This window comes from Loxodonta africana, chromosome 2, assembly GCF_030014295.1.
Source record: "Loxodonta africana isolate mLoxAfr1 chromosome 2, mLoxAfr1.hap2, whole genome shotgun sequence".
Taxonomy (NCBI): domain Eukaryota; kingdom Metazoa; phylum Chordata; class Mammalia; order Proboscidea; family Elephantidae; genus Loxodonta; species Loxodonta africana.
In genome coordinates this window covers 55,658,224-55,685,778 of record NC_087343.1, presented here as the reverse complement: position 1 = coordinate 55,685,778, position 27,555 = coordinate 55,658,224, and the positions used below count along the sequence as shown (strand labels likewise).

The 27,555-nt window shown below is 38.6% G+C and overlaps 1 protein-coding gene across 1 annotated transcript in view; it reads right to left on the bottom strand.

The window, feature by feature from the left end:
• ITGA1 (integrin subunit alpha 1) overlaps positions 1-27,555 on the bottom strand; it is a 231,824-nt gene that overhangs the window by 95,491 nt on the left and 108,778 nt on the right. The window contains exons 6-9 of the mRNA XM_010588138.3: positions 26,870-26,997; positions 10,697-10,845; positions 6,915-7,065; positions 181-346 (exon numbers count right to left, since the gene is read on the bottom strand). Coding sequence (XP_010586440.2) covers positions 181-346; positions 6,915-7,065; positions 10,697-10,845; positions 26,870-26,997 — 594 coding nt within the window. The remainder of the gene's footprint in view (positions 1-180; positions 347-6,914; positions 7,066-10,696; positions 10,846-26,869; positions 26,998-27,555) is intronic.

Genomic DNA, 27,555 nt, shown 5'->3' with positions numbered 1-27,555 from the left:
GCAAGCACTGTGCTATGTGAAATAGCCATCTCAATGACAGATTTATATAAAAGGCCATTCTTCCATGCTGTCTGTGGCTCAGGGTAAAAACACATTAGCAATTGTGATCGGAATAAATACCGAAAGCCCATAGCATTGAATTGTAGAGAGAACACACAGGATTAAGAGAAACAATCATACCTTCCAGGGCAAATATTCTTTCTCCCAGAGCTTCAACAATAGTGACCAGAGCCAGTTCATCAGACACGTTGAAGAAATGCTTTTCAGTGGGCTCACTTGCAATTGATCGTATTTCCTCCACAAATTTCTCAGTGCTTAAATTTCCTCGGTTATAGCTGCCAAGAATCTAAGACACAGCAATAAATGGCGAGGATATATTGTAAATTCTAGATGTTAAATAAGGATCTCAGTCAATGGCATAATGCAGTTTTTATGTACTCCCACAACCTTGGAAGAGCAGCTTTGAGAATACATAGATTCCCTACTATTAACTGTTGCATAAACACTGCAATTGGTGTAGGAAAATAAAAAAGGGCAATTTTGTTTGCATGCAAAAATTTCTTTTCTTGCATTCCTGCACTGCAGTTTATTGATAGCTGTGTCTATAAAATCTGACAGTTCAAAAGCAATATCGTAGCTTCTGAATGTCTCTGACATCTCAGCCAGTGACATCACCATTTGTTAGTAGGAGCAGTTAGAAATTGAGCTACTTAATCTTTAATGGGCAGTTTTCCAGAAAACCTTACCAATGGACAGTCCAAATCCTACATTTTTAAAGCAGATATTGGACTAAGTAGTAACTAATCGGTAATACAGAAAGTAAACAATGGAGACATTCCCGTTTGAAAACAAATGCTAAAGACAGGAACATTCTATTTTTATAGAAAAGAAAGGTAGGAACTATCTGTTATAGCTAACTGTAATTATTTAGATACCTGAGCAGGCTTCTCAAACACTTCTTATTTTTTTTTTTTTATGTAAAGTTTATAAGCTACCATTTATATACAGCAAAATTTATCCTTTTTAAATGCAGTTTCATGAATCTGGACAAGCTTATGTAATCACACAGCTAACATCACAACCAAGATGCACAGTGCATGTACAGCTGTCTCTAAGGTCATGCTACTTGGGAAGCTTTTTGATTTCTGAATTTACTCTCTAGTAGGATGTCTAGACTTTCGGTAGTAAGGTCTATATGGGGAACACAAAATTCAACTCCCGACTACTTTGCTGAAAAGCGAATGCCAAATATCAGATACTGTTTACATTTGAACAGAGGCCACCATCAGTTTCCCCATTTTAGCTAAGTGACAGGGGGAAGAGAATCAATGAAAAAGATAGGGGGGATTGTGCAGAGAGGGAGGGGAAACCCAAGGGCCACTTGCTCTTATTACATTTAACAAATATTCTGTCATATTTTAAAACAATTAAGATGCTCTTCTTACACTGGGATATCTCACCACATCTGGAATGTACATGTCCACAGTAAACACGAAAAAAGCAGGAGGGCGAGATTCCAAGCACCAGGGGCTCCCTCAACCCTTCACTCTCCACGTGGGGTTCTTCTCTAAGCACACTGTCGGGCTCCTTTTTTGTCAGCAGCTTCGATATATATGAATTTCTTTTAGTTTACCACCAGTTCTGCATCCAAGTGAAGCCTTTGGGTTCGCATTGTTTATCTTAACTTATTCTACTTTTTTTTTTTTTTTAATTCACTATCAGGTTGAAACAGTAACTACCATTTCATATATAAATTGATACAGTTGAAAATCCACGTAAGAAAACATTGTCAAGACTTTGGACCATGTGTGATTTTTAGTTATGATGTGAATATTCTCAGACATTCAGTGGGATGTGTAACAGGACAGAGACAAATGGATAAAGTTCAACAGGAAAAATGCCCAGGTGACATATTTAGATATGAAAAATAAAATGTGCAAGTAAAAAAAAATGGGAGTTATTATTAGGTGCCATCGAGTTGCTTGTGACTCATGGTAACCCCACGTGTTACAAAGTAGAACTGCTTCCTTCATAAGTTTTTCTTGGGCTGTAATTTTTATGGAAGCACATTACCAGGCCTTTTCTTCTGTGGTAGCACTGGGTGGATTCGAATTGCCAACTTTTACGTTAGCAGGCAAGCAGAAACCCTTTGTGCCACCTATATAGCTATAAAGGAAACCCTGGTGGCATAGTGGTTAAGTGCTATGGCTGCTAACCAAAAAGTCGGCGGTTTGAATCCACCAGGCACTCCTTGGAAACTCTACGGGGTAGTTCTACTCTGTCCTGTAGGGATGCTATGAGTCGGAATCGCCTCGATGGCAGTGGGTTTGGTTTGGTTTTGGTTTATATAGCTATAAGCAACCAGTTGCTGTTGAGTCAGTTTTGACTCATGGTGACCCCATGTGTTTCAAAGTAGAACTGCACCCTATTGGGTTTTCAATGGCTGTGCTTTTTTGGAAGTAGATCACCAGGCCATTCATCTGAGGTGCCTCTGGCTGTACATAAATTCTATGAGTTACTGTGATCTGTGTAGTTTTGAACTATGTTCTATCATAGAATGAAAATGAAAATAGAAATGTATTTTGATCCTTCATCCAAGGATTTGGTAGCTTGTAAAAACATTGTTTTCTAGGAATGAGAAGAGATATACAATTGGACTTATAAATTGCTCCTGTCTCACTCAATACAAATCTGTCAAGCCTAGACATTCAGTATTTTGTTAATATTTACCTGCAACAGATATTCAGAATTGAAGGCCCGTTGAGACAAATGTGTCAATGTAAAGTCTACAATTCATTTACGTGTAGGGCCATGCCTTTCGTGTGTAAATAAATGAAATTTTAAGATACTTTCTAACTCCTCTGATTTTCTTTCATTTGAGTGGTGTAGGTGACACACTTCACTGCCATTATCATGGAAGATTAGACTCAGCATTTATAACCTAAGATTAGAATCCGAATGTACAACATCCCCTGCTAACTATGTCTGATACCCACAAGTGATGGAAACAGAGGGACCATGGAGACCTCAAAGCCAGATCAAGGCCCTCACTAAATCTGAAATTTAACATGGAAATGTTTGCGGTCTTTCACAGGGTGCTCATATGTCAATAGTTACTCTTGGGTGCTATATCTACTCCCCAACAAGACATCTCCATGATGTTCAGGATCAAATGATGGGTAAAAATGTCGGAGTAGAAGGAACAGTCCAGGCAATCATGGGACTGTTGGATATTTGATCATGTCCAGCATGAATGTCTAAAACCAACCTTTCTTGTTAAAGAAGAAAGGAAGCTATATAAAATGACTACCTTATTTCCTAAAAAAAAAAAAAAAAATAGTTGTCACAAAATAAAAAATATATGGTTCATTAGGGAAAAGAAATGTGAATTGGGAAAAACAACCAATAATTGTTCCTAAGTGAAATTTCTCCATACATTTTTATTTATGCCACTTCAAAGAGGAATTTGATAACATGTTACTGTTAAAACCAGGAAAGAAATTCATGACTTGATGATCTCTATGAAGATTAATGCAATAATAAGACTTCTTTTTGGGAGGCAAGGTATGAATAATCAACTAGGGACCCAACAAAGACAGACAATGATGGAAGGGCAGTAAATACTGAATATGTGGTCAAATATAATGTAAAACACAAAATTCATTCAAAATTAGAAGCCACTTTTTTTTTTTTTTAGTAGATACCTTCTTTCCAATGAGGTTTTCCTAATCCTGTTAATTTCAACAATGACTAAAATGGTTCGTAATCTGCATCTATGGTACCTAGGATGCCAGACTACACGTCTGGTGGGGAATGAAACAAATCATAGAGCAATTGATATCCAGTTGTCTGGGACAAACTGGGCATGCATGGCTTTCCATACAAAAGAGACTAGCTATAGACTTGAATTTTGTCACTGCCATCTGGAGAGTATCTCTGAGTGATGGCTGGTCTATAGTGTATTACTCTCAACATCGGAGAGGTCAAAACAGTCATATTGTATTAACAGGAGAAATAATACAATGCATATACTGGAAAATGAAACCCTGGTGGCATAGTGGTTAAGTGCTGCAGCTGCTAACTGAAGAGTCAGCAGTTCAAATCCACCAGGTGCTCCTTGGAAGCTCTATGGGGCAGTTCTATTCTGTCCTATAGGGTCGCTATGAGTTGGAATCGACTCGACGGCACTGGGTTTGGTTTTTTTTGTTTGTTTATATTGGAAAATAGTTGGCAAAAGATAATTTATAGAACTAACAAGAGGAAGGAGATAATGGTTTAAAATTTCTTTACATCTTGCACCCCAAATGAAAAAGAAAATATTGCAGTCAGAAGTCATCACTGTTATAACCAAGTCATCTTGGTTAGAAAAGTAGGAGTCCAATCACCTTACCGCTGGGATGCAGTGAGTCAGTGGTGTTTCAGGACTTAATCATGGATGAATCTCTCATTTTCTTCCCCTCCTATGATGGGGTAAAGTGTCTTTCACTGTTTTCACTTTCATACTTTTGAAAGGAAAAAAGGAAATATCCCTGATTGAATGCTGAGAAACCATTGTGGGTAATATCTGATTATTACTTAGTGTAAACAAAAGAGATTTTGTTGAAAGATTTGAGGCTGTTATCTTGGAATTCTGATTTTTTGTTCCCTCACTCATTTAAAAAAATCAATTTAGGAAGACAGAGATGAGTCCCTCACCCCAGGCTGAAGGTACATACTGTGGAATCAATAGTGAAAGAGTTAGAAAGGAGGGTTGGATTCAGTTTGGGTTCAGAAAGAGATTAGACTTTATAGACTAAGAAGGGGATCTCTGAAAGTTTCTGAGCAAAAGGACAATACAATTTGTCTCTAATGTCCATTGTATCTCTAAAACACTTCGATTTTATTATTTCATGATCACAAACTCCTTGAATTAAGGATCCTTGAAGAAAAATAATATTTATTGAGTGTGAAGCCTGCCACTGTCCTAGGTGTTTTCATTATCTCATTGATTCTTCATCAGAGAGAGAAAGAGATTGAGAAATAACGCTACCCTATGGTATTTTATAGATGAAGGTACCAAAGCTTAGAGGATTAAATGACTTTCCATTGTCACAAAGTCAGTACCTGGAACAGGCAGAATTTGAATAGAAGTCTTTCTGGCTCAAAAACATAGTGTCCTCCACCCCCTTACCCCATCCTAATCCTTCTCGCTTCTAGAAAGTGTCCTTGAGTCCATCGTGCTTTGAAACTCTTACACATAATGATAAGTGCTTAGTGTCTTGGTGCTGGTGTCTCTCTGCTCTGAAACAAAGATAGGTGAGATGGGGAGGATCGTGGTACTCTTTGGAGCCTGCAGAAATGAGTGGAAACAGGTGAGGACAGCCCTGCAGCACCAACAAGAGTAGAGCTGTGGCAACAAAACAGAGAAAATAGGACCCAGAAAAGAGCAGCCCAGGATAGCAGCTGACATGTATGGAATTCTACTATTCAAACATAAAAAATAATTTTAATTACAGCTAACACTCTGTGACATAATGTTTTTTATATCTTTGTTCTGCATACCTTTCTTTGTTTCTTCTGGCACCTCAGAGAGAGGAGAAAAGCTTTTATTTTCTCCATTTAAAAAAGAGGAAACTGAGGCACAGCGAGGCCACATGGCTGTAGCCCATGTGGCCTCGCTGTGCCTCAGTTTCCTTATTTTATGTTTGAATAGTAGAATTTTGTGCCTCTTTTTCTGAATGCTCCCTCCATGGGATGACAACATGAAAATTGAGTCATTGCTATTAGTAGTTGATTTTTTTTTAAAGTCACTAGTAAGATCTCTTAAATATTCAGATACCAAAAAAAAAAAACAAAAAACCAAGCCCGTTACCATTCAGTCAATTCCAACTCATAGATGATCTCTGTTTTTTTGAATATTGGAATATAAATGTTATTAATAATGGATTGCTTTGTATTTATACAGGTTTTCTCACAAAGGGCACAAAGTACTTCATATGAGATAGTTTTACATTATCAAGAGCAGGAATCAGAAGAAAATTCATTGTGTTCTTATTCCAGTTTCTCCCCTCTTATCCAGGTTAAATGCAATCATAGGTAAACATATTTTACAGCTCTGGTCTCATGGCTTTGATTGCACAGTTTGGGATGTGACGTATAGAGGAAATGGCTCTGGACAAAGTGCATGAGTAATGATAATTATCTCCTGATTCCTCCTCACTTCACTGGTAATACCATGAAGTGGTATGTACATAAAAACCAAAAAACCAACCCATTGCCATCAAGTGCATTCTGACTCATAGCGACACTATGGGACAGAGCAGAACTGCCCCATAGGGTTTCCAAGGCTGTATGTAATCTTCACGGAAGCAGACTGCCACACCTTTCTCCCGCGATGTGGCTGCTGGGTTCAAACCACCAACTCTTATGTTAGCAGTTGAGTGCTTAACCACTGTACCACCAGGACTCCTTACTGCAGAGACATGCACAGGGTAGACAAATGGCTAGGTGACCCTTTGCTTCTTTCTTACACCTTAAAAACTTGGGCGTAGCGATATCGTTGCTGACTTCTAACAGATTATTATAAAATTCATGTCCTGATTGTCCACCCTCCCAAATTTCAGGATTAAGTACTATTAACAGGCAATGTATTTATTACCTAATATGTCTTTCAGTCTCCTTCCTTCGTTCCTTACTTTGTTCATTCGTTCTTTTCTTTGCTCCTTCTTTCCTCCCTTCCTCACTCAGGCCCTCCCTTTCTTTCCTCTTTCCTTTCATCCTTTCTCCCCCAATCCAGTGCTCCCAAAGCTTACCTGCAAATGGAGAAGTTTCTCCTTTACAACCTTGTTTGTGTAATCTCATAAAATTACCACGATATGTATACAGCTATTCTCCTCGCTCTTGAGTTTGCAAACCACCACTAGCAATTTACTTACAGCTATGGAAAACCGCTGAATATTTTCATCTTCACAGTCTTGGATGACCTTATTCAGTTGGTGGTTGTCATGGGACTCTCCATCAGTCACAATAACCATGACTTTTTTAACCCCCCTTCGTGCACCCCGGGCTTCAGTGAAAGCCTCTTTCCTGGAATAATCACAGATAGAAGAAAGGCAAATAAAACACCGCCCCAAGATTAGGCAAGGCAATAAACAAAACCGAAACACACAACTCTAGGTAGCCCAGTGCTTTCCCTCCAAGATCAACATCGACGCCCATTGTTCAAGCTGGAAAGCACGATGATCATTATTTGCAATAGTTGTAGATTTATTCCAGATGATGGAGAGGTCACCACTCTGCTAACCGCCATGTATTCCTTATACAAAAGGCAGAAGTATTTTATTTTTTGGACATTTCAAAGGAAGGGTGTGACTGGTGCACACACCAGATTTAGAGAACATTAGTTCCGTAAATACTCTCCCAGTCACTCCTTTCTCTATAAACACTCCTTTTCTTGCTTGACAGGCCTCTTTTCTTCTGCTTTTGGCAGAAGCTTTGGCTTTAGTCCTCACATCCTTCCATACCTACGCTGACATTTGTAGAAGGCCTTGGAAATCCTTTGAGCTGATGAAAGGAAATGAGAGAGGACAGGCTATTTGTGTGGTTGTGAGTGTTTGGGGTATGGGAAAAATAATCAGACATAGAAATAAAAGGCCACAGATAGCAATGGTTTGAGTCAGCGACCTGGCAGTCAGCAGAGTTATCGGGGTCAAGGATGGGTTGGGGTAGCTATGAAAGATTTGGTTTGAATTAGGTTTTAGGATGCAGACTTTTGTGGGGAGGGCATGGGCAGAAGGGAAAAATGGTATAATCTAACTGCAAAGAAAGGAATTTTAATTTAATTCAACAAGAATGTACTGAAAGAAATGGAGAAAAGAGGAAATGGACATTTTAAAATTTGTTTTATGTGTTCTGTATGTGCATTCATGCTTTCTCTCCTCTGTTATTTCCTTTTACTCAACCTCAACTCACTTTCTTTCTTAAAAATTTTGGACAAGAAGAGTACACCTTACTTAGGACTGAAATAATGAAAGCTTTCATATAAAATTTTGAGATTTTGTTATAAAGTGAAGTAATTTTAATCATTGTATTAAGTGATTTCTTTAAATATTTTACTTTGGTCACGAGGACAAAGAACTGCAGTTTGGGATATGCCAAAGAAACATTTCTCTTAAACTACCCTTCCAAACAGCTCTCACAGTGAGCCTTAGTTACGCAGCAGATACACAGTAAATGCGTAACATCTTGTGAGCAGTGGGAAAGGATTCTGGTGATTCTGATGGACAAAGGGCATTTCGCCAGTGATTATTTTTCTTTTAAAATGACTTGGAGCAAATCGGACAAGATGTTAACAATTGTCCATTCTGTGTGGTGGGTACCCAGGATTTTGTTAACTCTTCTTCATACTTTTCTATTTTTCTTAAGTTTTCAAAAAAAAAAAAAAAAGATCATGGGGGGGACTGTGTTTCTCTGCCTCTACACCACACAAATAGATTTTCTGTTAAAGGCTAGTCTTTCAAATGATGGAAATGGGTGTCATATGAGATCAATCCTATTTGCAGTTCTAATTCTTTAGAGGATCATCATCTCTTTCCCTTGAAGATCAAGGCCATGACCAAAGGAACATCAGCAGAAAGAGATGATTATAAAAGTCCTTTCTTGTAGAAAATCTGATAGCTAAAACCAGGGCTAGCTTCATATAATGGAAGAGCAGCCATTGGCTGAACTCTGTAGAGCACCCTTTGTGTTTCACATATGTTCCTCAGGAAGCTGCCCTTGTCCCCAAAACACTACCATCCAATGTCCTTTCTTAGAACTAAGCATTGACCTCCCTGCAGGGTTTTTAAAATTGAGATTTTCCAGTAAGATCCCTCTTCTTGGAACATGGAGAATTCAGGCCTTATGATTAAACACTTAAGCCTATTGAAAGGAAAGAAAATTAGGAAAAATAGACAGAAAAAAGTTTTATGAATTGGGATACAGTGGAAATGGAGGTAAATGATTCAAAAAAAAAAAAAATATATATATATATACTGTTTGCATCTGGCCCTACTTGAAAGAAATACTGAAGCAATTAAAAGCATGCTTAAGTACAAAAAACTAATGCACAAGAACACTTACTAATGCATTATGGGCTTTTTATTTATATTCAAAACTCAATAATCTCTGTGTCCTACAGCTAGACCCTTTGCAAAACACATAGGCAAAGACCATAAAAGGGCATGGTATTTAGAGTGGTATTTATTTGTGAGCAAAAGCAGCCAGAATATTTCATCAGTTAGTTTTCAAAGATGAATGAATGCTCATTCTTAAGTGGTTGCTTTGGAAAACGCACAGCTCCCTCCAGGCTTAGAGGTTTCAAAGAACAGTTTAGTTTAGTTTCAATGTGCAGTCACATCTAGCCAATTATTTCAGAGGCATATTCAGTACACCTAGGCATGGGCAGGTTGTGTGTGCAAATCAGTCATCCTTTGGGCAGGGGGCAGGTAAACGTAAAATTACTCCATCTGTTTGTGGTTGTTTTCTCTTGGGCCCCATATAACTAGAACCACATGCTTTTCTAACACTTATGAGTCTACAGCTGCACATGAAATTCTGAAATTTTGAATATCCAACCTTGTCTTCGGACTGTCCATATTAACTATTTTAACACCCTTAAAACACTGACCTTAGCAGGCAGGAGAAGTGAGAGCATGGATAACGGGCTCTTTAAAAACAGATGAGAGTCCAGAAATTGATAACACTTAATGGAAGAATTCTTAACACTAGTCAAACTATTTGTTAGATTTCTTGTGATTTTTGGTATTGTTTAGTTTTCATTCAAGAGCCTAAAAGCTTTCAGTGGTGATTAAAGAGAGAGAGAGAGCACTGGTGGTGCAATGGTTAAGGACTCAGCTGCTAACCAAGAGGTCGGCAGTTCGAATTCACCAGCCACTCCTTGGAAACTCTATGCGGCAGTTCTACTCTGTCCTATAGGGTCACTATGAGTCTGAATTGACTCGATGGCCATGGGTAATGAGAAAGACAGGAGGAGATGAGCTGAAAATAAGACAGGAGAAAGTACAGAAAATAAAATATTCCATATGGTAAGAGAAGGACAGTTCTGTGGATTCTTATGAAATGCAATCCAACCAGAGAGTGGGTTATGTGCTTTCCACGAAGGCAACCGTAGAAGGGACAAAGGAGAGGATGTCAATAGGGGGGAGTTCAGAGAAAGTAAAAAAGAAGAAAGAAAGCATTGTGAATAATCAAATCCTTTCAACTTCTTTCAACCTTTGCATTGAAAATCAGTTCAAATAAGGCAATATTTAATTTGGCTTCTTAGACAGACTGGATGTAAATATGTATTGAGTAGAAGTGGACTGGTTTTTATTTATTTTTTTTTTAGACTGGGACTCCTAGGACCTGAAAACAAAGAAAAAAGGAAAAAGATATTCACTGATATTCTCAGTACTCAAGAGCATGAGGCAATAGACTATAGTAGTTTTTCAACTGAATCTCCATTAAAAAAGCCCTTGGGATAACAGGGAAAGATAAGAAGGGTAGTGAGATAATATTACAGAAAAACCTGATCTGGTTCCTATTAATTGATCAGCTGAATGTGGTTTTAAAAAATATGGCTTTAAGATATGAAGGTAAACGCTCAGTCAACACATCAAAGGGCTAGATCGTGAGCAGTTGTTTTTGCAGTCTTGGGTTTATTTTTTCATCCATATACCTTGCCGTGTCTATTCCAAGGGCTGTCATAGTTTGGCGACCACCTCTCTGGACTATTTTACTTGCTGCAACACGTACTTCTTCTGTTGTTGAATACTTATTGAGGTTGAACTCATGGGTTACGTTTTCTCCATACTGTACAATTCCAACCTGAAATACCAAGCCACTGAGAGTTATCCATCTAGTAAAGTTCCCTGTTTTAATCTTCTTCAGCTTAAACATGTAGATCAGATGTAATACACTGTAGTCTTTTAGATGAGTTTAAAAATCTGTCAGTTCACAAATGCTTCTATTTTGACAGCAATAATCCTTGCCATCCTGTGGATGTTCATAGCCCAAAGGACAAAATCAAAAGTGCTGTTATTAAACTTCTTACATTGTTGGCTTATGTATTCAATAGTTTTTATTCAGTGACTGCTAGGCTTTGAGAAAAGATGGTGAACTAGACTGAAATGCCTTCATGGAGCTTCCAAGCTAGAGGGAGGAAGAGAGATTAAACGTGATTATTCAAATAAATGTGTAATCGCAAACTGTGAAAAGGGTTGTAAAAGAAAAGTTGTTACTAGCAAGTATAACTTAGAGGCCTAATTTAAAACGGAGGCTCAGAAAAGGCTCTCAGAAATAATATTTCATTTGCGACTTCAAAGATGATTGCTTGAAGGGTGGAGGACGGAGGCCTGTCCTGGCTGGTGGCTGAGAGGGAGGATAGTGTGCCACACAAAGAGTAGGAAGAGGTTGACAAGGAAAAGAGGTAGGTGTGCCCCGGGAATGGAAAGAAAGCCAGAGAGCGCGGACCAAGGCAAATGAGGAAAGTAGAATAAGATGAAAAAAAACCCAACTGATAGCGACCGTATAGGACAGAGTAGAATTAGATGAGGCTAGAGAAATAAGCAAGATGAGCATCTCGCAGAGGAGCCTGAGTATGCACGAGATTTGAGATTGGCTGGTAACCTGAAGGTTCTCGGTTCAAACCCACCCAGTGGCTCCAAGGAAGAAAGACCTGGTGAAGTGTTTTCATAAAGATTACAGCAAAGAAAACCCTGTGGGGGAGTTCTTCTCTGTCACACATGAGGTTGCCATGAGTTGGAATCACTCAACAGCAGCAGATTTGGTTTTGGTATTTTGCAGGGGCATGTACTTCCTTTATTAGCTTAGCTGCACCTTCATTTCCTTCAAATCAGCCCTTCCCCCACCCACCTCCCTTCTTTTCTTGCTCTCTATCTTCCTTCTCCTACTGTCTTCCTCCCTTTATTCTCTCTTTTCCACGAATTGGATGATGCAAGCAGCAAACTACAGAGCCAACCTAAAGTAAAATGATAAAGAAGGTAAAGTGCCCTCCAGATTCGATAGTCCTTGCTCCATATTCCTTCTTCTGTTTCTTTTCCAGAGCTGCCCACTTCTCTTATCCTTTTTTACACCCTCCTTTAAAGTTTGATTCACACCAATAAATTAATCTGCATCAAGATTTGTGACTGAAGATAATGCTCTGTTTAACCTTCCGACCCCAAATTAGGGACTTGGAGAATTCTTTACCCAAAGGAATGTCTTTATTATAAGAATGCCAGTCACTTCCTTTCTTGAGTAGAGGAAATCCTTTGCCAGAGGGCTGCCTTCTTTCCAATACACGAGGTAAGCAATTGTCTCCCGGTCTGTTGGTAAAGTTGGCTCTGGCTCCTGATTATAGGCAACCCTATTTCCAAGTCTAACCTTATTTTTGGCATCTAGAAAGGGCCAGTATCTACCTTCCTTCTTTCTCCTATTGCTCTTATCACTGTTTTCAGAAATCTTTAGACTTAATTATATGTCTGATTTATAAATGCGTTTCCACAGCTAGGTCTTCTTAAGAATCAAAAACATATTCTGGTATGTGCAGTAACAAACCAGAGAACCGTACAATGGAAACAATCTTCTCTGAGCTACCTTCTAGAGCACGTGCAACATCTTGGTGCAATTATGCCACTAATTACGCTGCTAATGCTAAATAAAAATATTACTCTCTATATATTTTTAGTTTACAATGCGTTTTTACTTCCTTTTGAATTATAGCAACAGAAATTAGTATTGTATTTCACAGATGAAGAAAATGAGTTTAAAAACTCACTCTCTATAGTTGGCTGGAGAAGTCTAATTCATGACTTGCATCCTTTTCTATCACTCTACTCCCTCTCCAGTCTCCATAGACAGACATCTCCCTAAAATTCTCCCATTATCTAATGGCTGCACCTGCTAAATACTGCTGCTATTTCATGGTTAGTCAATGAGCTTGATCAGCTAATTGTATTAAAAAAACATCGCCCTCGAGTCAATTCCAACTTGTTTTTATAGTGGGATACATTTGTTATCATTGCTGAGTGCCACTGAGTCAATTCCAACTCACAGCAACCCTATAGGACGGAGTATAATTTCCCCCATAGGGTCTCCTAGGCTGTGATCTTTCCAGGAGCAGATCACCAGGTCTTTATTCCTTTGGAAAAGCTAGTGGATTCGAACTGCCAACATTTCTGTTAGCAGCCGAGTGCTTAACCATTGTGCCACCAAGGCTCCTTGGGATACACTACAGGATATATTTAAATAAATGAGAAAGCAAGCAAGCAAGCAAACAAATAAATTGATCATATGTTCAAAAAAAAAAAAAGGAAATAGAACCTATGAATCCTTCCTTAAAGCTTTTTAGTTGGGTATAAAATAAGAACTAGAGTATCTATGCAAGTGTGAGATAATGTATATTTTATAAACCGAATGAACATGTAAGCTGCTAAATTCATGTGCACATTAACCCTGCTCTTCTGTGAATATGTTTTTCACCTAATATCCTTCATCTGTCCCAAAATCACATGGTATTATGTTTGGAACAAAGATTGCCAGAAGTACCTTTGGCAACTAGGTAGATACAATCAATTAATTACACAAAAAATTAATGAAATGGATGAGAGTACCTCCATCAGTCCCATTCAGGCTATTTCCTTGAGTTTTAATTAAATGTGATGGACAGTTGTCTCTTTATAACCCCTGCATAGATTTAAAATTCATTTCCCCAATGACCCTATAGCTTTTGATCAGTGATCCAAGGTGACACCGAATAATTATTCAGGGAAATTATGCAGATTTGACATTGTATATATAAATGTTCAGTGTATGTAAAAGTGAAGTGATTTTGTTACTTAGATAATCATTATGCCTAATTCTAGGTGCCAAGATGAATAAATACTGCTGTGGAAGTTAATTGCTTATCCATTCAGGACATCTTAAAGAGTTTGTTATGTTTTGTTTCCATTGTTTTTGTTTGCTTAGGTAGGAGGCTAAAGATCTTGGAAATTTTACATTTACTTGGATAATCTATTGAACACTCTTCTCTCATTTCTTTGACCTCCTCAACTTCAGTGATCTTTAACTCATCTACACCATCCATTCTCAAGGTCCTATTCTTACCCTTGTCATCTGGAAAAATTGCAGCACCTCAGTCTCAATTTCAAGCATTCTTCTCCCTGACCATTAACTTTGGCTCATTTACCTATTATACTGAACTCAGTAATTCTCTGACCAAATCAAGACCTCCAATTAATTCATTGACCCTACCATTTTTTTTTTTTTTGGTACCTAGCCTAGATTCCATGGTCCATCACTTTAATCATTAACTTACAAACATTTAACTCTCTTAACCTTTTCCCTTTCATTATACTTACGTGGCTAACCTCCAACTCTGCTCCTGTGATACTGAATGTTGCTAAACAAAAATCACATAACTTTTAGACTGGCCTCACTTCAAATTTATGACCATGAATCTCAGGTGGGGTTACACGCAGCACTGCCCAACAGCCCTATTCCCATTTTCCTAATGAGTGCACTTACCTCCCATTTATTGAGTTGAGTCAAATTCTAGTCCTAGCTCCCTCAAGAAAAAGAGTGTATCTCACTTATGCATGGGAAAGAATTCACATGAGAAGTGGAAGTCATGCCAACTAGATAAGGCTGCTTTGTACCATATGTGTGTACAACACTTTACATTTACAACACCTTTTACAGATATTATAGACCCTACTATGAGCTACTGGATTATCTGGACAAATCTTCTGTGCAACAGGAATAGCAAAAGTTTTAACATTTGGGTAAGTCACTGATACAATGTTTTATATCTCACATTTCTCTCCTTCTATTATCTACCTACCCACCTACCTACTTACCCATCCATCTATCCGTCCATCCGTCCGTCTGTCCGTCCGTCCGTCCGTCCATCCATCCTCTAGTTATCATCTATCTCACTTCTACAAGCTCATTCTTTGCAAATTTTAAGATTTTATGAGAAAATTAACACTGCCTGTTCTCTCACCCATTCTGTATACTTTGCTTCTAATCACTTCACTTGAGACTTTCTTCAGATGACTGCCCTTGGGCTATTAGAGCTGCTTTGTCCCAAAGGTTAAAACGAACAAACAAACAAAGTGCCTGGGATTTTACTCCACCTTTTAGCCCCTCCATGCTCCACCAGCAACGCCTGCATGCAAAGGCCGAAAGACCATCCTGTGACTCAAGTTGGGACAACTACGAGAGCTCCCCTTCCAGATCAGGCTGAGGTTGGAACTTTGCCTGAAGTTACATCCTTCTTTGTCCTCTGTTGCTATTCTGCTTTGCTCTCCTGAATCCCTCACTATTTACTCTTGGAAGTACTCCCTTAATAAATCATGTGATTTCTTATCACATTAATCCTCCTCTCAGGTTTTATTTCTGTGGAACTCAACCTAAGACAGCTATTAAATATGTTTCTGCCCGCCTACATTAGCCCAGGCCAGACACAATTGCCTTATGGCAATAGTTGGTCTCTCTGCTGCTCTCTCTCCTTCCAGGTCCACTCTCCTCAACTCCTTCTGTATACATAGCACTGTCTTGAAAATCTGCTTTCATCACACTACTTCTCCAGTAACTGTCCATTACCAACATGAATAACTTTGAAATAAACTTTGAAAGAGAATTTTTATTCTAATTACAATAAATAAAAATTTAAGCTGCTACTTGAAATCCTAGGCCTATAGATTAAAATCCAGTTCTTCTCCAAACATCAGACTTTGGTCCTACCTTCTCTATTCAACATATTCAGTATTCTCCAATATGAACTCTACCCCTACCAATATCCTTCCCTCTCCTTCCAACTAAGCTAAAGTCTACCCATTCTCTAGGATTCAATTCAAGTTCCACTGTCTTTGCAAAACTTTCCCTACCTAGTAGCCAGTGTAGCCTATACTGACCTTTCCCTTCTCAGGACTCTGAAGCAAACTTGTCTATCTGCTCCTGTGAGTGCTGCATTCTTCTCAACTGTTCTGTGCGCATGCTTTATCTCCCCAACTACAGTATAAGTTCTAACAGGGCAAGCAGGGGTAAAGGGCATGGACTATGTCATAGCTTTTGGTATTCTCTTATCCCTTACCACTGTTTTGCTTTGCTCACAGTTGACCCTCATGCATTCTTACTAGATTACTATAACATTTCACATAACCAAGTGGAAAAACTGAGATAGCAGAGAAATAATGATAAGCTGGACAAGAGAGATACAAAGAAGTGTGGGAAATGAGAACGGGTAGTAGAAACTCAAGTCTCAGGGACATGATATTCAGTGTAAGACCCTGGTTGATACTGGGGTGCTTGTTTCCTTAGGAAGCAGATAGAATAAGATCTGCTGTGAGTCTTCCCCAGAAAGAGGTGCCATTTATTAAAAATTTTCATTACAGGAAAATGGCCAAATTATAAAACAAAAATTACAAAATAACAGAATTTACTACCTCCATATGCAATGCTTTGCTGAGTATTGGTAAGACCCAGTTCAGTAGAAATAGTTTCTGTCCCAACATAGCCTATAATTTAAGGCAGATAAAACAGACTTGTACAAGTACAATGTATGTGTATAAATGTATATATTGTGAGCCAAGTGATGAATGCATATTGTGAGGAGGCAAGAGGAAAGAGAATCACAAACGTACTTATTGTCTCACACTGAAAGGCCCGACTAAAGAAGAAGGATCCAGCTTTGTGAATGAGATATCCAGGTGAAGAATAGGCAGTGGGTTATGGAAGAAGGTACAGTGGCCTTGAGCCTAGAAAATATGTTAAGGGTGATAATTAAAGGAATTTAAGTCATTCAAGAAAGTGAGAAAAAGAAAAACAACCAGAAACCCTCACAGTTGACTTTAAGTAGACAGTCGTACTGGAACGGCACAAAAGGCAGAGGGTGAGGGTAAAGTAGCAAGCTGGTGAGGAGTAATGGAGGTGGAAGGATTAGACGGTAGTTTCTAAGAATTTCCTACTGAATGGAAACAAGTATGCAAAGATCACAACTAAAAGAAACAACTGAGTTAGATGTGGGTGTCCTTTAAGGGAGAATGGAAAGGGAGTAGCTTATGAGAACGGTAAAAGAGGGGATGAAGATGGTAGTAACAGACTCCTATAATATAACCCAAAAATTCACAGCAAACCCATAAGACAGAGTAGAACTGCCCCATAGTGTTTCCAAGGAGCAGGTGGTAGATTTGAACTGCCAACCTTTTGGTTAGCAGCCGTTGCTTATAACCAATATGCCACCAGGGTTTCCAGATACTTCATAAATATCTGCTAAATTACAATGAATGAATTATTCAAATGGCTTCGGGTTGGCGGGGAGTAGAGAAGAGGAAGAAAAGTGAATGGAAAACATATGCAAGGAGTGACACTGTTAGAAACAACTGAAAGGAGGCCTTTCTAACTGAAACTTAACATCACAACCCTGATAAACTATTAGGAAGAAGAGAATGACAAGGAAGCTTAAGAAAGAGCTGTGTCTAAAATAACTACTAAGTGTACTGAGTCAAAGAGTTATGAAGGAATGAAATTATTTCCTTGTTAGAATTATATTATTACTTTGTATTGTTAAGTCACCAGCATCTACATTTTAATGCCCAGAGCAAGCTAAGTTTTGGGGCTTTTGTGCAGCAATTAACATCATCAAATCAATGGCTTTTTTAGAGGAGTGACGACAGGGTAAAACAATAAGGTTTTCTGTATTTCTGTAAGCTGTGCAATTGCTTAATACGACAAGGCTCAGGCTTTGTGTCTGGCCAATTTATATTTCTTTTTATCAATGCGGGCTACAAAAACCCTGGCCTAAAACATACATCTAATGTAATTAAGTCTGCAAGCCAAGTTAACAGCACAAACCATTTTGAAGGATGTTAACTGAAGCCGAGCTTAATACTTCGTTACTGTAGAGAGGTACATATGATGGACTGGTTCACAGGTAGATTATCACCTCCTAAGGTGACAGGCAATAGATGTAAGTCCTAGGAAAAAAGATACCCTTAGTTGGCCTCTTGCATGATCCAGGCTCAAAAAATGCAAGGATATGAGATGTTAAATCAAATTCAATTCACTGTATTTGTGAGGAATATGGGTTATGGGAGAAATCAGGGTTGGGATGAATGTGAGTCAATGAGTGAACATCTGTAAAGAAGAGCCTGAAACATGACATCAAGGGGTGTCTAGGGAGTCATCCACAAGCTAATACCTTCTAGCTAAATGGATTAATCTGACTTCATGCAACAGAGTAAGAGGTCACCATAATAATGATTTTTAATACAAGGAAAATGAAAAATTCCAGGAATTCTATTTTTCCAACCATAATTACCTGCCTCCTATGTGTTAAGCAACACATAAAACTCCAGACTGCATTCCATAAATAAGAGAATGTGTCATGATGCTGTCATTGTGGAATTCAAAGTCTACCAGGAGAGAGACAGAGGAAACAAAGAGGAATGCTACTAAATAAGAAGAGCAATAAGTGAAGGATATGTAACATGCTACGAGGCCATGCAGAAACCCTGGTGGCATAGTGGTTAAGTGCTATGGCTGCTAACTAAAAGGTCTGCAGTTCAAATCCGCCAGACGCTCCTTGGAAACTCTATAGGGCAGTTTTACTCTGTACAATAGAGTCACTATGAGTCAGAATCGACTCGACAGCAGTGGGTTTTTATGAGACCATGGGAGGAGAAGGAAGCTTTCTTGGGAAGGGTGGGTGGGATGATCATAGAAAATTCCAGAGAAAGTAATATTTGAACTAAGTCTAAGATGTTCAACAAGCGCATAATGCCTAGGATGGAGAAGGGTATTACAGGAAGAGGAGATGATATGAGCAAAGTACAATGTGTGTGGGGAAGGCCAATGTCAAGAAACCACTTGAAAGGCAGAAAGTGTGGGCATGAGGGAAGCAAGGTGCAGTGAGGACAGGTTGTCAAATGCCTGCAGTTACAGTGAGGATCACTGCAGGTCATAGATTGGTCATTTAGTAATAGAAAGCAATAAAAGGCCATCTCAAAGATATGAAATATTCCTGGAAGTAATTGTTGACTAAAAAAGAAAGAAAGAAAAAAAAAAACTTGCATTAGTATACCTTAAGGATATGTGATGCAAGTGGTTGGGACATTGACTCTGAAGATGTCCAAAATACTGGAAACTGAAGAACTTAATTATTCTTCAGGCAACAATAGGAGATTTTTTTACCCAAGGAAATGCCACAATTTGTATGATAACTCAGGTGAGTAATGGATGAGATGGGGAGAATGGAGACCAGGAGGCTGAGTAGAGAGAAGATTCATTCCCTACAGCACCACACCCAGAAACTACATCCTGATTGACAAGGATATGGCTGCCTGGCTCAGTTAGGCTTCTTTTCAGACCCAGGAACAATGAATCAGGCCCATGTTTAAGACTTCTAGGGAAGTGGCCATAAAATGTGCAGTAAAAGAAAGACAAATAATATTCCTAAAATTTAATTAATTTTTCTCTTTCGTTTTGCTGGTGTAATGTTATGGTACACTCTTGATGTGAACAATCTAGATATTGTTCCATTAGTGTATTTCACTTTTATATCACGCCTCACAATTTACTGGTTTTATTTAGGGTAATGTACTTGTATTTGGCATATTTATATCATTCTCATTTATTATTAAAAGCAATGTTATGTTTAGGTATTGAGGATCAATAAGACCTCCATAATGTTTATACTGTCATATCTTTTATGGAAAGCTCAGAGTGTTTCAGGTTCGTTTTTATAGGTGGATTTTTAAAAGGCAATTTTATAGCTTTTACTCTGCCTTGGGTAAAAAACTAGTTTATAAAAATTCCTTGACTATGTTTGCAAAAGTCGAAATGGGGCCACACAGAACCATGGAAGAAATTTTGAGGAGCTATTAGTTGATGTTTTCATCACTTGTGTTGCATACTGCTAATATGTGTACTAAATTGTCAGTATGGAAAGGTTTTATTTTCCTTCTTTTTTTTTTTTTTTCTACAAAGTGGTAATTACTTCCAGGAATGTTTCTTATCTTTTGGAGACAGCCTCTCATTGCTTGTAATTACTAAATGACAAATCTATGACCTACAGAGAACAGGCCATCATATTTAATCTTTACTGTACCCCAACCCAGTGCCGTTGAGTTGATTCTGACTCATAGCGACCCTATAGCACCAAGTATATAACTGTAATCAATATAACAAACAAGAACGCATATGGTATAATCAAAATGCAACCTTCGTGTGTATGTGTGGCCCACTATTCCTTTAAAATTTACTTAGGGTGTAGTTTTTACCCTGTCAATGGAGGGAAGGATGGATGTCTTACAACTTTTCCAGTATTTATTAGTTTTAAAATGTTCCATTAATAAAAATCTTATAATAACTAAACCCAAAACCAAACCTATTGTGGTTGAGTTGATTCTGGTTCATATCAACCCTATTAAAAAAAAAAAAAAATAGTCAAACTAAATTCTCTAATTCAGGTTGAGCCACATGAAATTGTTGTAGGTTAAAAAATGATCAAACAGCAACAACTTCATATGATCCAATCTAAAGTAAAGCAAAACCAACAAAACAAACCATCAAAGTTGATTTATAGTTAAACCCCTTCCTCTTATTAAAGGCTTATAGTAGGTGAGAAGCCTGTTGTTGAAAAGGGGCATGGTTGGCTTTTTCTTTATTTATTTTTCTACTTGTCTCCCCTTAGATTGCTAACTATACTTTCTGATATCTCCAGGGACAAAGGTAATGAAGATAAGTATGGGCAGAAACATTTTTACTTGACTAGAACTATCCTAAAATGGATATTCTTGCTTTCAGGTCCTAACAGGTATTTATGACTTTCTCATGTGTTCTTCAAAGATCTTCCTTCGCTTAGACCTCTCACCTACATCCCTGACCTAGGTGAAAATGTCCCACTACTGCACTGTCTAGGAATCAGAGAGCTCTCTGCTTTTCTCTACTGAGGCTTCTGCTCACTTCCTGGAGGCTCTGTGGACAGGACCTAACAGGACCTCATGCTGCCCTCGGTTTTGAGTGGCCCATGCTTATCCATGAGAAACACACACATTCTCTGTTCTGACAAATTCTAGGAGTGCAGGGCAGCTACCTCTCCTTTGACTCGCCTGTCAGCAGCTAGACAGCTGGCCCCAACTATGTGTTCCAACTGTACTAGACACATATCAAGCCCTTTGTGAGATTCCATTGAAGGCTTTCTCATTAGGCTCTTTCTACAAGGACACCCTCTTCACAAATCTTATCACCTCCACTCTTAATGCTCTTATACTCTTGGTGTGGGTGAGGGGTCTAAGAGTCCTCTATCCAGCTCTTAGCTTTCTGTCTTTGCAACTTATTCTAAGGAGTCTCTCTCAAAATTCATTTTTGTATCTGTCTCCTTCAGGGATAGGCACAGAGAGGATAACTTAGGGGGAAGGAAAGTTTCACGATCCTGCCAATTTTAGGACAGAAATAGCTGCTTTCATTTAAAAAACAAAAACAAAAAAATGAACTTAAATTATGTTAGCAACCAATTAGAAAAAAAAAATGGTTGTCAAAGCAAACAAACTCTCTACGTTTTTGGAACGAACTACTGTAAGACCACATGAAGGGTTAGCGTGTTTCTCAGTGCACATTTCTTTGAGTAGCAAATATCTTTCCTAATTTTCTATGATTGAATTTATTTTCTAAATAACTTAAGGAAGGTTAAACTTTAAAGAGTTTAAAGTGTTATACTTGAAACCATATTAAATACAATTTAGTAAAAACAACAGCTTAGTTGTCCTTCTCAATCTCTTTCTTCTAGAGAATTACTTATGAAGCTAGTCATTGCTACAACTTACACCAAAATAGAAAAGGTTTTAAGTATGTTAAAATGTCAATTATAGAATAAGTCTCATTGAATGTCTACCCATCAGAGAATACAAAAAATGCATTAATTATGGTATATGCACTTATTCAACAAGTGCTCCTTCAAATCCTATCGTGTCACAGCAAAGAACTGGGCTGGTCACAAAGGAGGACACAAAAGATGACATCAAAATATTTTTACTGTCAGGGAGCCCATAATCTAGAGGATGCAACACATATAGACACACACACAGGCACACGCACACAGGCACACACACATATACAGACATACATACACAGATATATACACAGAAATGCACACATGCCACAATCAATATCCTAATAATGTACTAGACCAGCGCTTCTCAAACTTTAACCTGTTTAGGAATCATGCGGGGTGCTTGCTTAAAGTGCAGGCTCTGTAGCCTCACCCTCGAAGATTCAGATTCTGAAAGCCTGTGGTACCCTCCAAGTACTTCAGAGATTTGGAAGCAGGAAATCATGGGCTGTAGCTGGAAAACCACTGCATTAGACAAACGCATCATCAGGGCAGGACCCATGTCTCTTATTCTCCACTAGTGATCCAAGTCCAACACAGTGACAGGTGTTTACTAAGTAAACACTCAGTAAATACATATGAATAAATTAGTATAGCTAAACTCCATAATGAATGATACAAGCAAAATGTGACATAAAAATTAAGAAACAAAAATCAGCTCCCCTCTCTTTAGGAAGCAGGTTCCCTTGGGCAAAGTCAGAAGAGACAGACTAAAAACGATACTGTGCACCGTGCTGCATTCAGAACTGTTCCTCTCTGTGGAATGGGGTTCTTGAACTAAGTAAACGTGGCCAGGCTCTCTTGACTGAAGATAAGTTCATTTCTTTCCCCCATCCCTCCTCACTGGTAGCATCTGGACCCTGAGTGCTGGCCCCATTCCTCTGAATACAGTCATTGTTCTGTCCAAGAAAGACATACAACTCCATGAAGCCCACCCTGGCAGGCTGGAATTTCTCTGGTGGGCAGACAGAATAGCACTCTTTTAGCACTTTCCTCACAGAAATGCAAAATAAATTATAGTTCTAACAGTAGAAAACATCAAAATTGCAGCAGAATGGGTTGAGCATATAAGCACCTGGTTGTTATCTATTTCTTTACAAGGCTGAGCCACTGGTGCAGATGCCCCACTGAAGTAGTATGGTATCATGATTCTAAGATAGCCTTCTAGAGTTTCTTCCTCAAGCTGTGCAGCAACTTCAGCCACGTCACAGCTGTGCTGATTTCCAAGAATCAGTCAAAATAGATTAATTATTTAAAGTACTTTAGAGAAATGCATGAACTTAAAAGTACAATAAAATTCTCAGATGACTAAAATATTAGAATTTAAAAAGATTTCATGAATATTATTAGCTTGGGAAAGGAAGAATTGTATAGAAGATTAAGTGGAATGGACAAAACAGAGGGGAAGAAAACACATCATGGGGGAAAGGGGTGAAACAGGGTGTTACAGATTATCTTAGTCATCTAGTGTTGCTGTAACAGAGATGCTGTAACAGAAATACCACAGGTTGGTGGCTTTAACAAAGAGAAGTTTATTCTTTCACAGTCTAGGAGGCTCGAAGTCTGATTTCAGGGTGCCAGCTCCAGGGGAAGGCTTTCTCTCTCTGTCGGCTCTGGGTAAAGGTCCTTGTCTTCAATCTCCCCTTGGTCTAGGAGCTTCTCAACACAGGGACCCCAGGTCCAAAGGACAAATCCCCTCATGGTCCTTCACTCTTGGTGATAGGAGGTCCCTCTTATCTCTATTCAATTCTCTCTTTTATATCTCAAAAGAGATTGATTCAAAATACAACCTAATCCTGTAGATTTTGAGTACTGCCTCATTTACATAACTGTCTCTAATCCTGCCTCATTAACGTCATAGAGGTTAGGATTTACAACACATAGTATAATCACAACAGATCTCAAAATGGTGGATAACCACACAATGCTGGGGATCACGTCCTACCCAAGTTTCCATACATTTTGTGTGTGGGGGGGGGCACAATTTAATCCATAACGGTGGTCCTCCAAGATCTGTGTTTGAATCCTAACCCCTAGACCTGTGGATAGGGTTTTCTTTGTTATGTTAATAAGGTCAACTCAGTGCAGGGTGTGTCCTAAACCTAATCACTTCTAAATTATAAAAAGAGTGGATTAGACCCAGAAGCAAGCACAAACAGGAGAAGACAGATGCCATGTGAAGATCACTAAGGAACTGAGGAACGTCAGCAGACAAGAATATTTTCCTAGCACCCACAGAGTGTCTTTCCCTAGAGCCAGTGCCCTGAATTTGGATTTCTAGACTCTTGAAGCATGAGAAAATAAATTTCTGTTCTTTAAAGCCAGCCACTTGTGGTGTTTTTATTACAGCGGTACTGGAAAACTAATACAGAGGGGGAAAAACTGTGATAAAACAATTTGACTTCAGAGACATTAGAGCAGGCTATGGAATGCCAAGATACCTGACGGGATTCTGGCCGAGGGGCTGACCTAGGAAGGATGAGGACAGCCTTGAGGAGAAGGAAATAACTACAGACTTACTAATCAAGAACAACCAGTGGGGCCAGCTCTGGAATGTCTCCAAAAGTAGAGCTCTCAAAGGGGAAAGAACATTGGACTGCAAGTGGAAAGCCATGGGTTCTGACCTGCCATCAGCAAGCAAGGGGACCTTGAACAAATCACTTAACTCTTGTGTCCCCTCCATAAATTAAGGTTTAAAGCTAAATGAACTCTAAGGTTCCTTCCAGATTTAATTTTATGGATCTATGCACCCACGACATATTATTTCATAGGAGAGAAAAGTAAGGGGAAGAGAGGAAAGGAGGAAGGTAGAGAAGTCTGCAAAAGGGGAAAAAAGGGGAGGGGGTCTTTGTGGAGCATTTGCCATAGAGAACAGCAAGCCAAACACCTAGGATGCCCTTTGGGATGCAGGATGCCTTGCTACCCCTTAGCAAGAAGAGATACCATATCCTCTTGGAATCTCTAGTAATTCATGAGGGAAGATCATCTTCAGATTAAAAACTTGCTTCCAGGAGAATTTACATTTTGTTATCTTAATGATTTTAGATGAATTTCAATAAGTTCCCTATTGATCGGTAGGAAGTAAACAACCTTACCTTGCTCCTGTTCAGCTGCTAACCAAAACTTCAGCAGTTGGAATCCACCAGCTGCTCCTTGGAAGGACGATGGGGCAGTTCTACTCTGTGCTATAGGGTTACTATGAGTCGGAAGCGACTCAAAGGCAACAGGGGTTTTTGGGTTTTTTTTTGACCTTGCTTAAAAAAAAAAAATTTTTTTTTTTTTTTAACCTACAGAGGCCAATTCAGTCTTTGAACACAGCTGTACAACATTTCACTTTGCAGTTAGATTTCCCATTTACGCTAGTAATCTTCAGCTACCATAATTTGGGAAAATTTATAGATCAATAGATATCATCAGATGCGACTGAATCAACTCCTCATGGAGACTCCACGTGTGTCAGAGTAGAACTGTGCTCCATAGGGTTTTCAGTGGCTGATTTTTCAAAAGTAGATTGCCAGGTCTTTCTTCTGAGGCACCTCTGGGTGGACTCAAATCTCCAACCTTTTGGTTAACAGCTGAGTACATTAACCATTTGCAGGACCCAGTGGCACGTATACATACATGGAGCTATGGTGGCACAATGGTTAAATGCTTGCCTGCTAACCCAAAAGTTAGTGGTTTGAACCCACCAGTGGCTTCGCAGGGGAAAGATCTGGTGATTTGCTCCCATAAAGGTTATAGCCTAGGAAACTCTATGCGGAAGTTCTACTCTGTCTTGTAGGGTGACTATGAGTCAGAATCGACTCAATGGCACACAATTATATATATATATATATATATTTGTTGTTGTTAGTTGCCATCGAGTCGGTTCTGACTCATAGCAACCATACAGAACAGAGTAGAACTGCCTGATAGGGTTTCTGAACAGTGGCTGATGGATTTAAACTGCCAACCTTTTGGTTAACAGTGAGGTCTTAACTTCTACGCTACCAGGGCTCATATATATATATATTCGTATGAATACACACAAACCAATTTTAATGTGGGAGTGGTAAACACTGATGTCATGAGATCTCTTCTGCAGCGCCTCTGAAATTTCTCCAAAAGTAAGAGTTCTCAGAAAGGGAGGGACATGGACTGCATGTGTGGTGCTAAAGCTTCCTACACTTCCCTGTAGTCCCCAAACCATTCAACGACCACTTAGACTCTGATTCTAGTGCTATTTCCTGCCTTCAAGGAATTTGATATATTCTTTGTCTGTTATCTATCGTGTCTTTTCTATATTTTAAACCATATGGCTATAAAGGTTTAATGACTGATTATTTTTATTTATTTTTATATTTAATAATTAATTTGTTAATAATTAAGTTCAAACTCAGTGTTTAAAGTAGAAGAGCCACGTGAAATGTTTTACTTCATTTAGTGGCAATAAGGAAGGCATGGTTATAAACAGATATTCGTGGAAAAAAATTTTTAATTGAATTTTCTGCAGTGAAAGCTTGAAATGTTTGCTTTTTACTAAAGGAAATAAATCATTAAAAAGAGGCGAAAACGGACTTTAAGCAATATCTTGTGGTCAATTACTAGTTTACTTATATAATAGGAGAAAAGAAGTTACAATGTAAACGTCATAATAGTTTCCAGAAGTTTCTGAAACCCAGATCTGATAGCACCAAAGGCAGATATACTTCTTTTGGAGTTAAGAACTGAGTTATGAGTTCACAGAGGTTTATGGGAATTTTTCCAATCACATTTAAAATGGCAGCTTTTGTAAGTTTCTCTTTAGAAAACTACTGTCTGCGGTAATGTCCCCTTGATCAGAAATAAGAAATAGGAACATGAAATATAAAATTTATCCTGAATTTTAGCGTTAATTTATTTTCAGAACATTTTATTTTATTAAAACTCTGTTCATTTTTATCTTAAAAACAACAGGAATCCAAATGCAGATTCACATACCTGTGTCTGTTTAGGGCCAATATCCATTTTTTCCAGCAGGTCATTTAAAAAATCTGTAACACTTTCCCAGGGGTAAATACTGTTGGACCCATCCAGCACTATGACTATGTCCAGCTGAGTGCTACATTCTGCAATAAAAGGAGTCAATTTTGCAAATTTGGCTTCTGTCATTTTAGAGGTATATGAAGCATTTTCATGGCTGAAAGAAGCTCATTTTAAAAGATGAGGTGATAGTATACAAACAGGACACCAAACCAACAAAACCAACCCACTGCTGCTGAGTCGATTCTGGCTCCTAGCAGCCCTATAGGACAGAGTAGAACTGCCCCACAGGGTTTCCAAGGAGTGCCTCGGGGCACAGCTTTTATAAACAGTTTCAGAAAAACTAAAGGTGATAAGAAGTATTCATTATGTTCAAAAACAATTATCAAGTAAAAGCCACCTCTACTTAATTTTCACTAATGTTGTAGAAAAGTTATCTTTGGAAATGTTCTCAACATGTGTTTTATATAACAGTTCTCATTCTGTGCTTATTTCAAATGGGACTACTTTCCACAAAGAGACTCACCTTCTAAACAAAAGCAGTGTGACAGCTTTAGCTATGATGGTTAAACATGACTCTCTAAAGGCTATTCACACTAATATCAATTCCCCAAATAGCACTAAGGTTTGGCTATATATTGGCA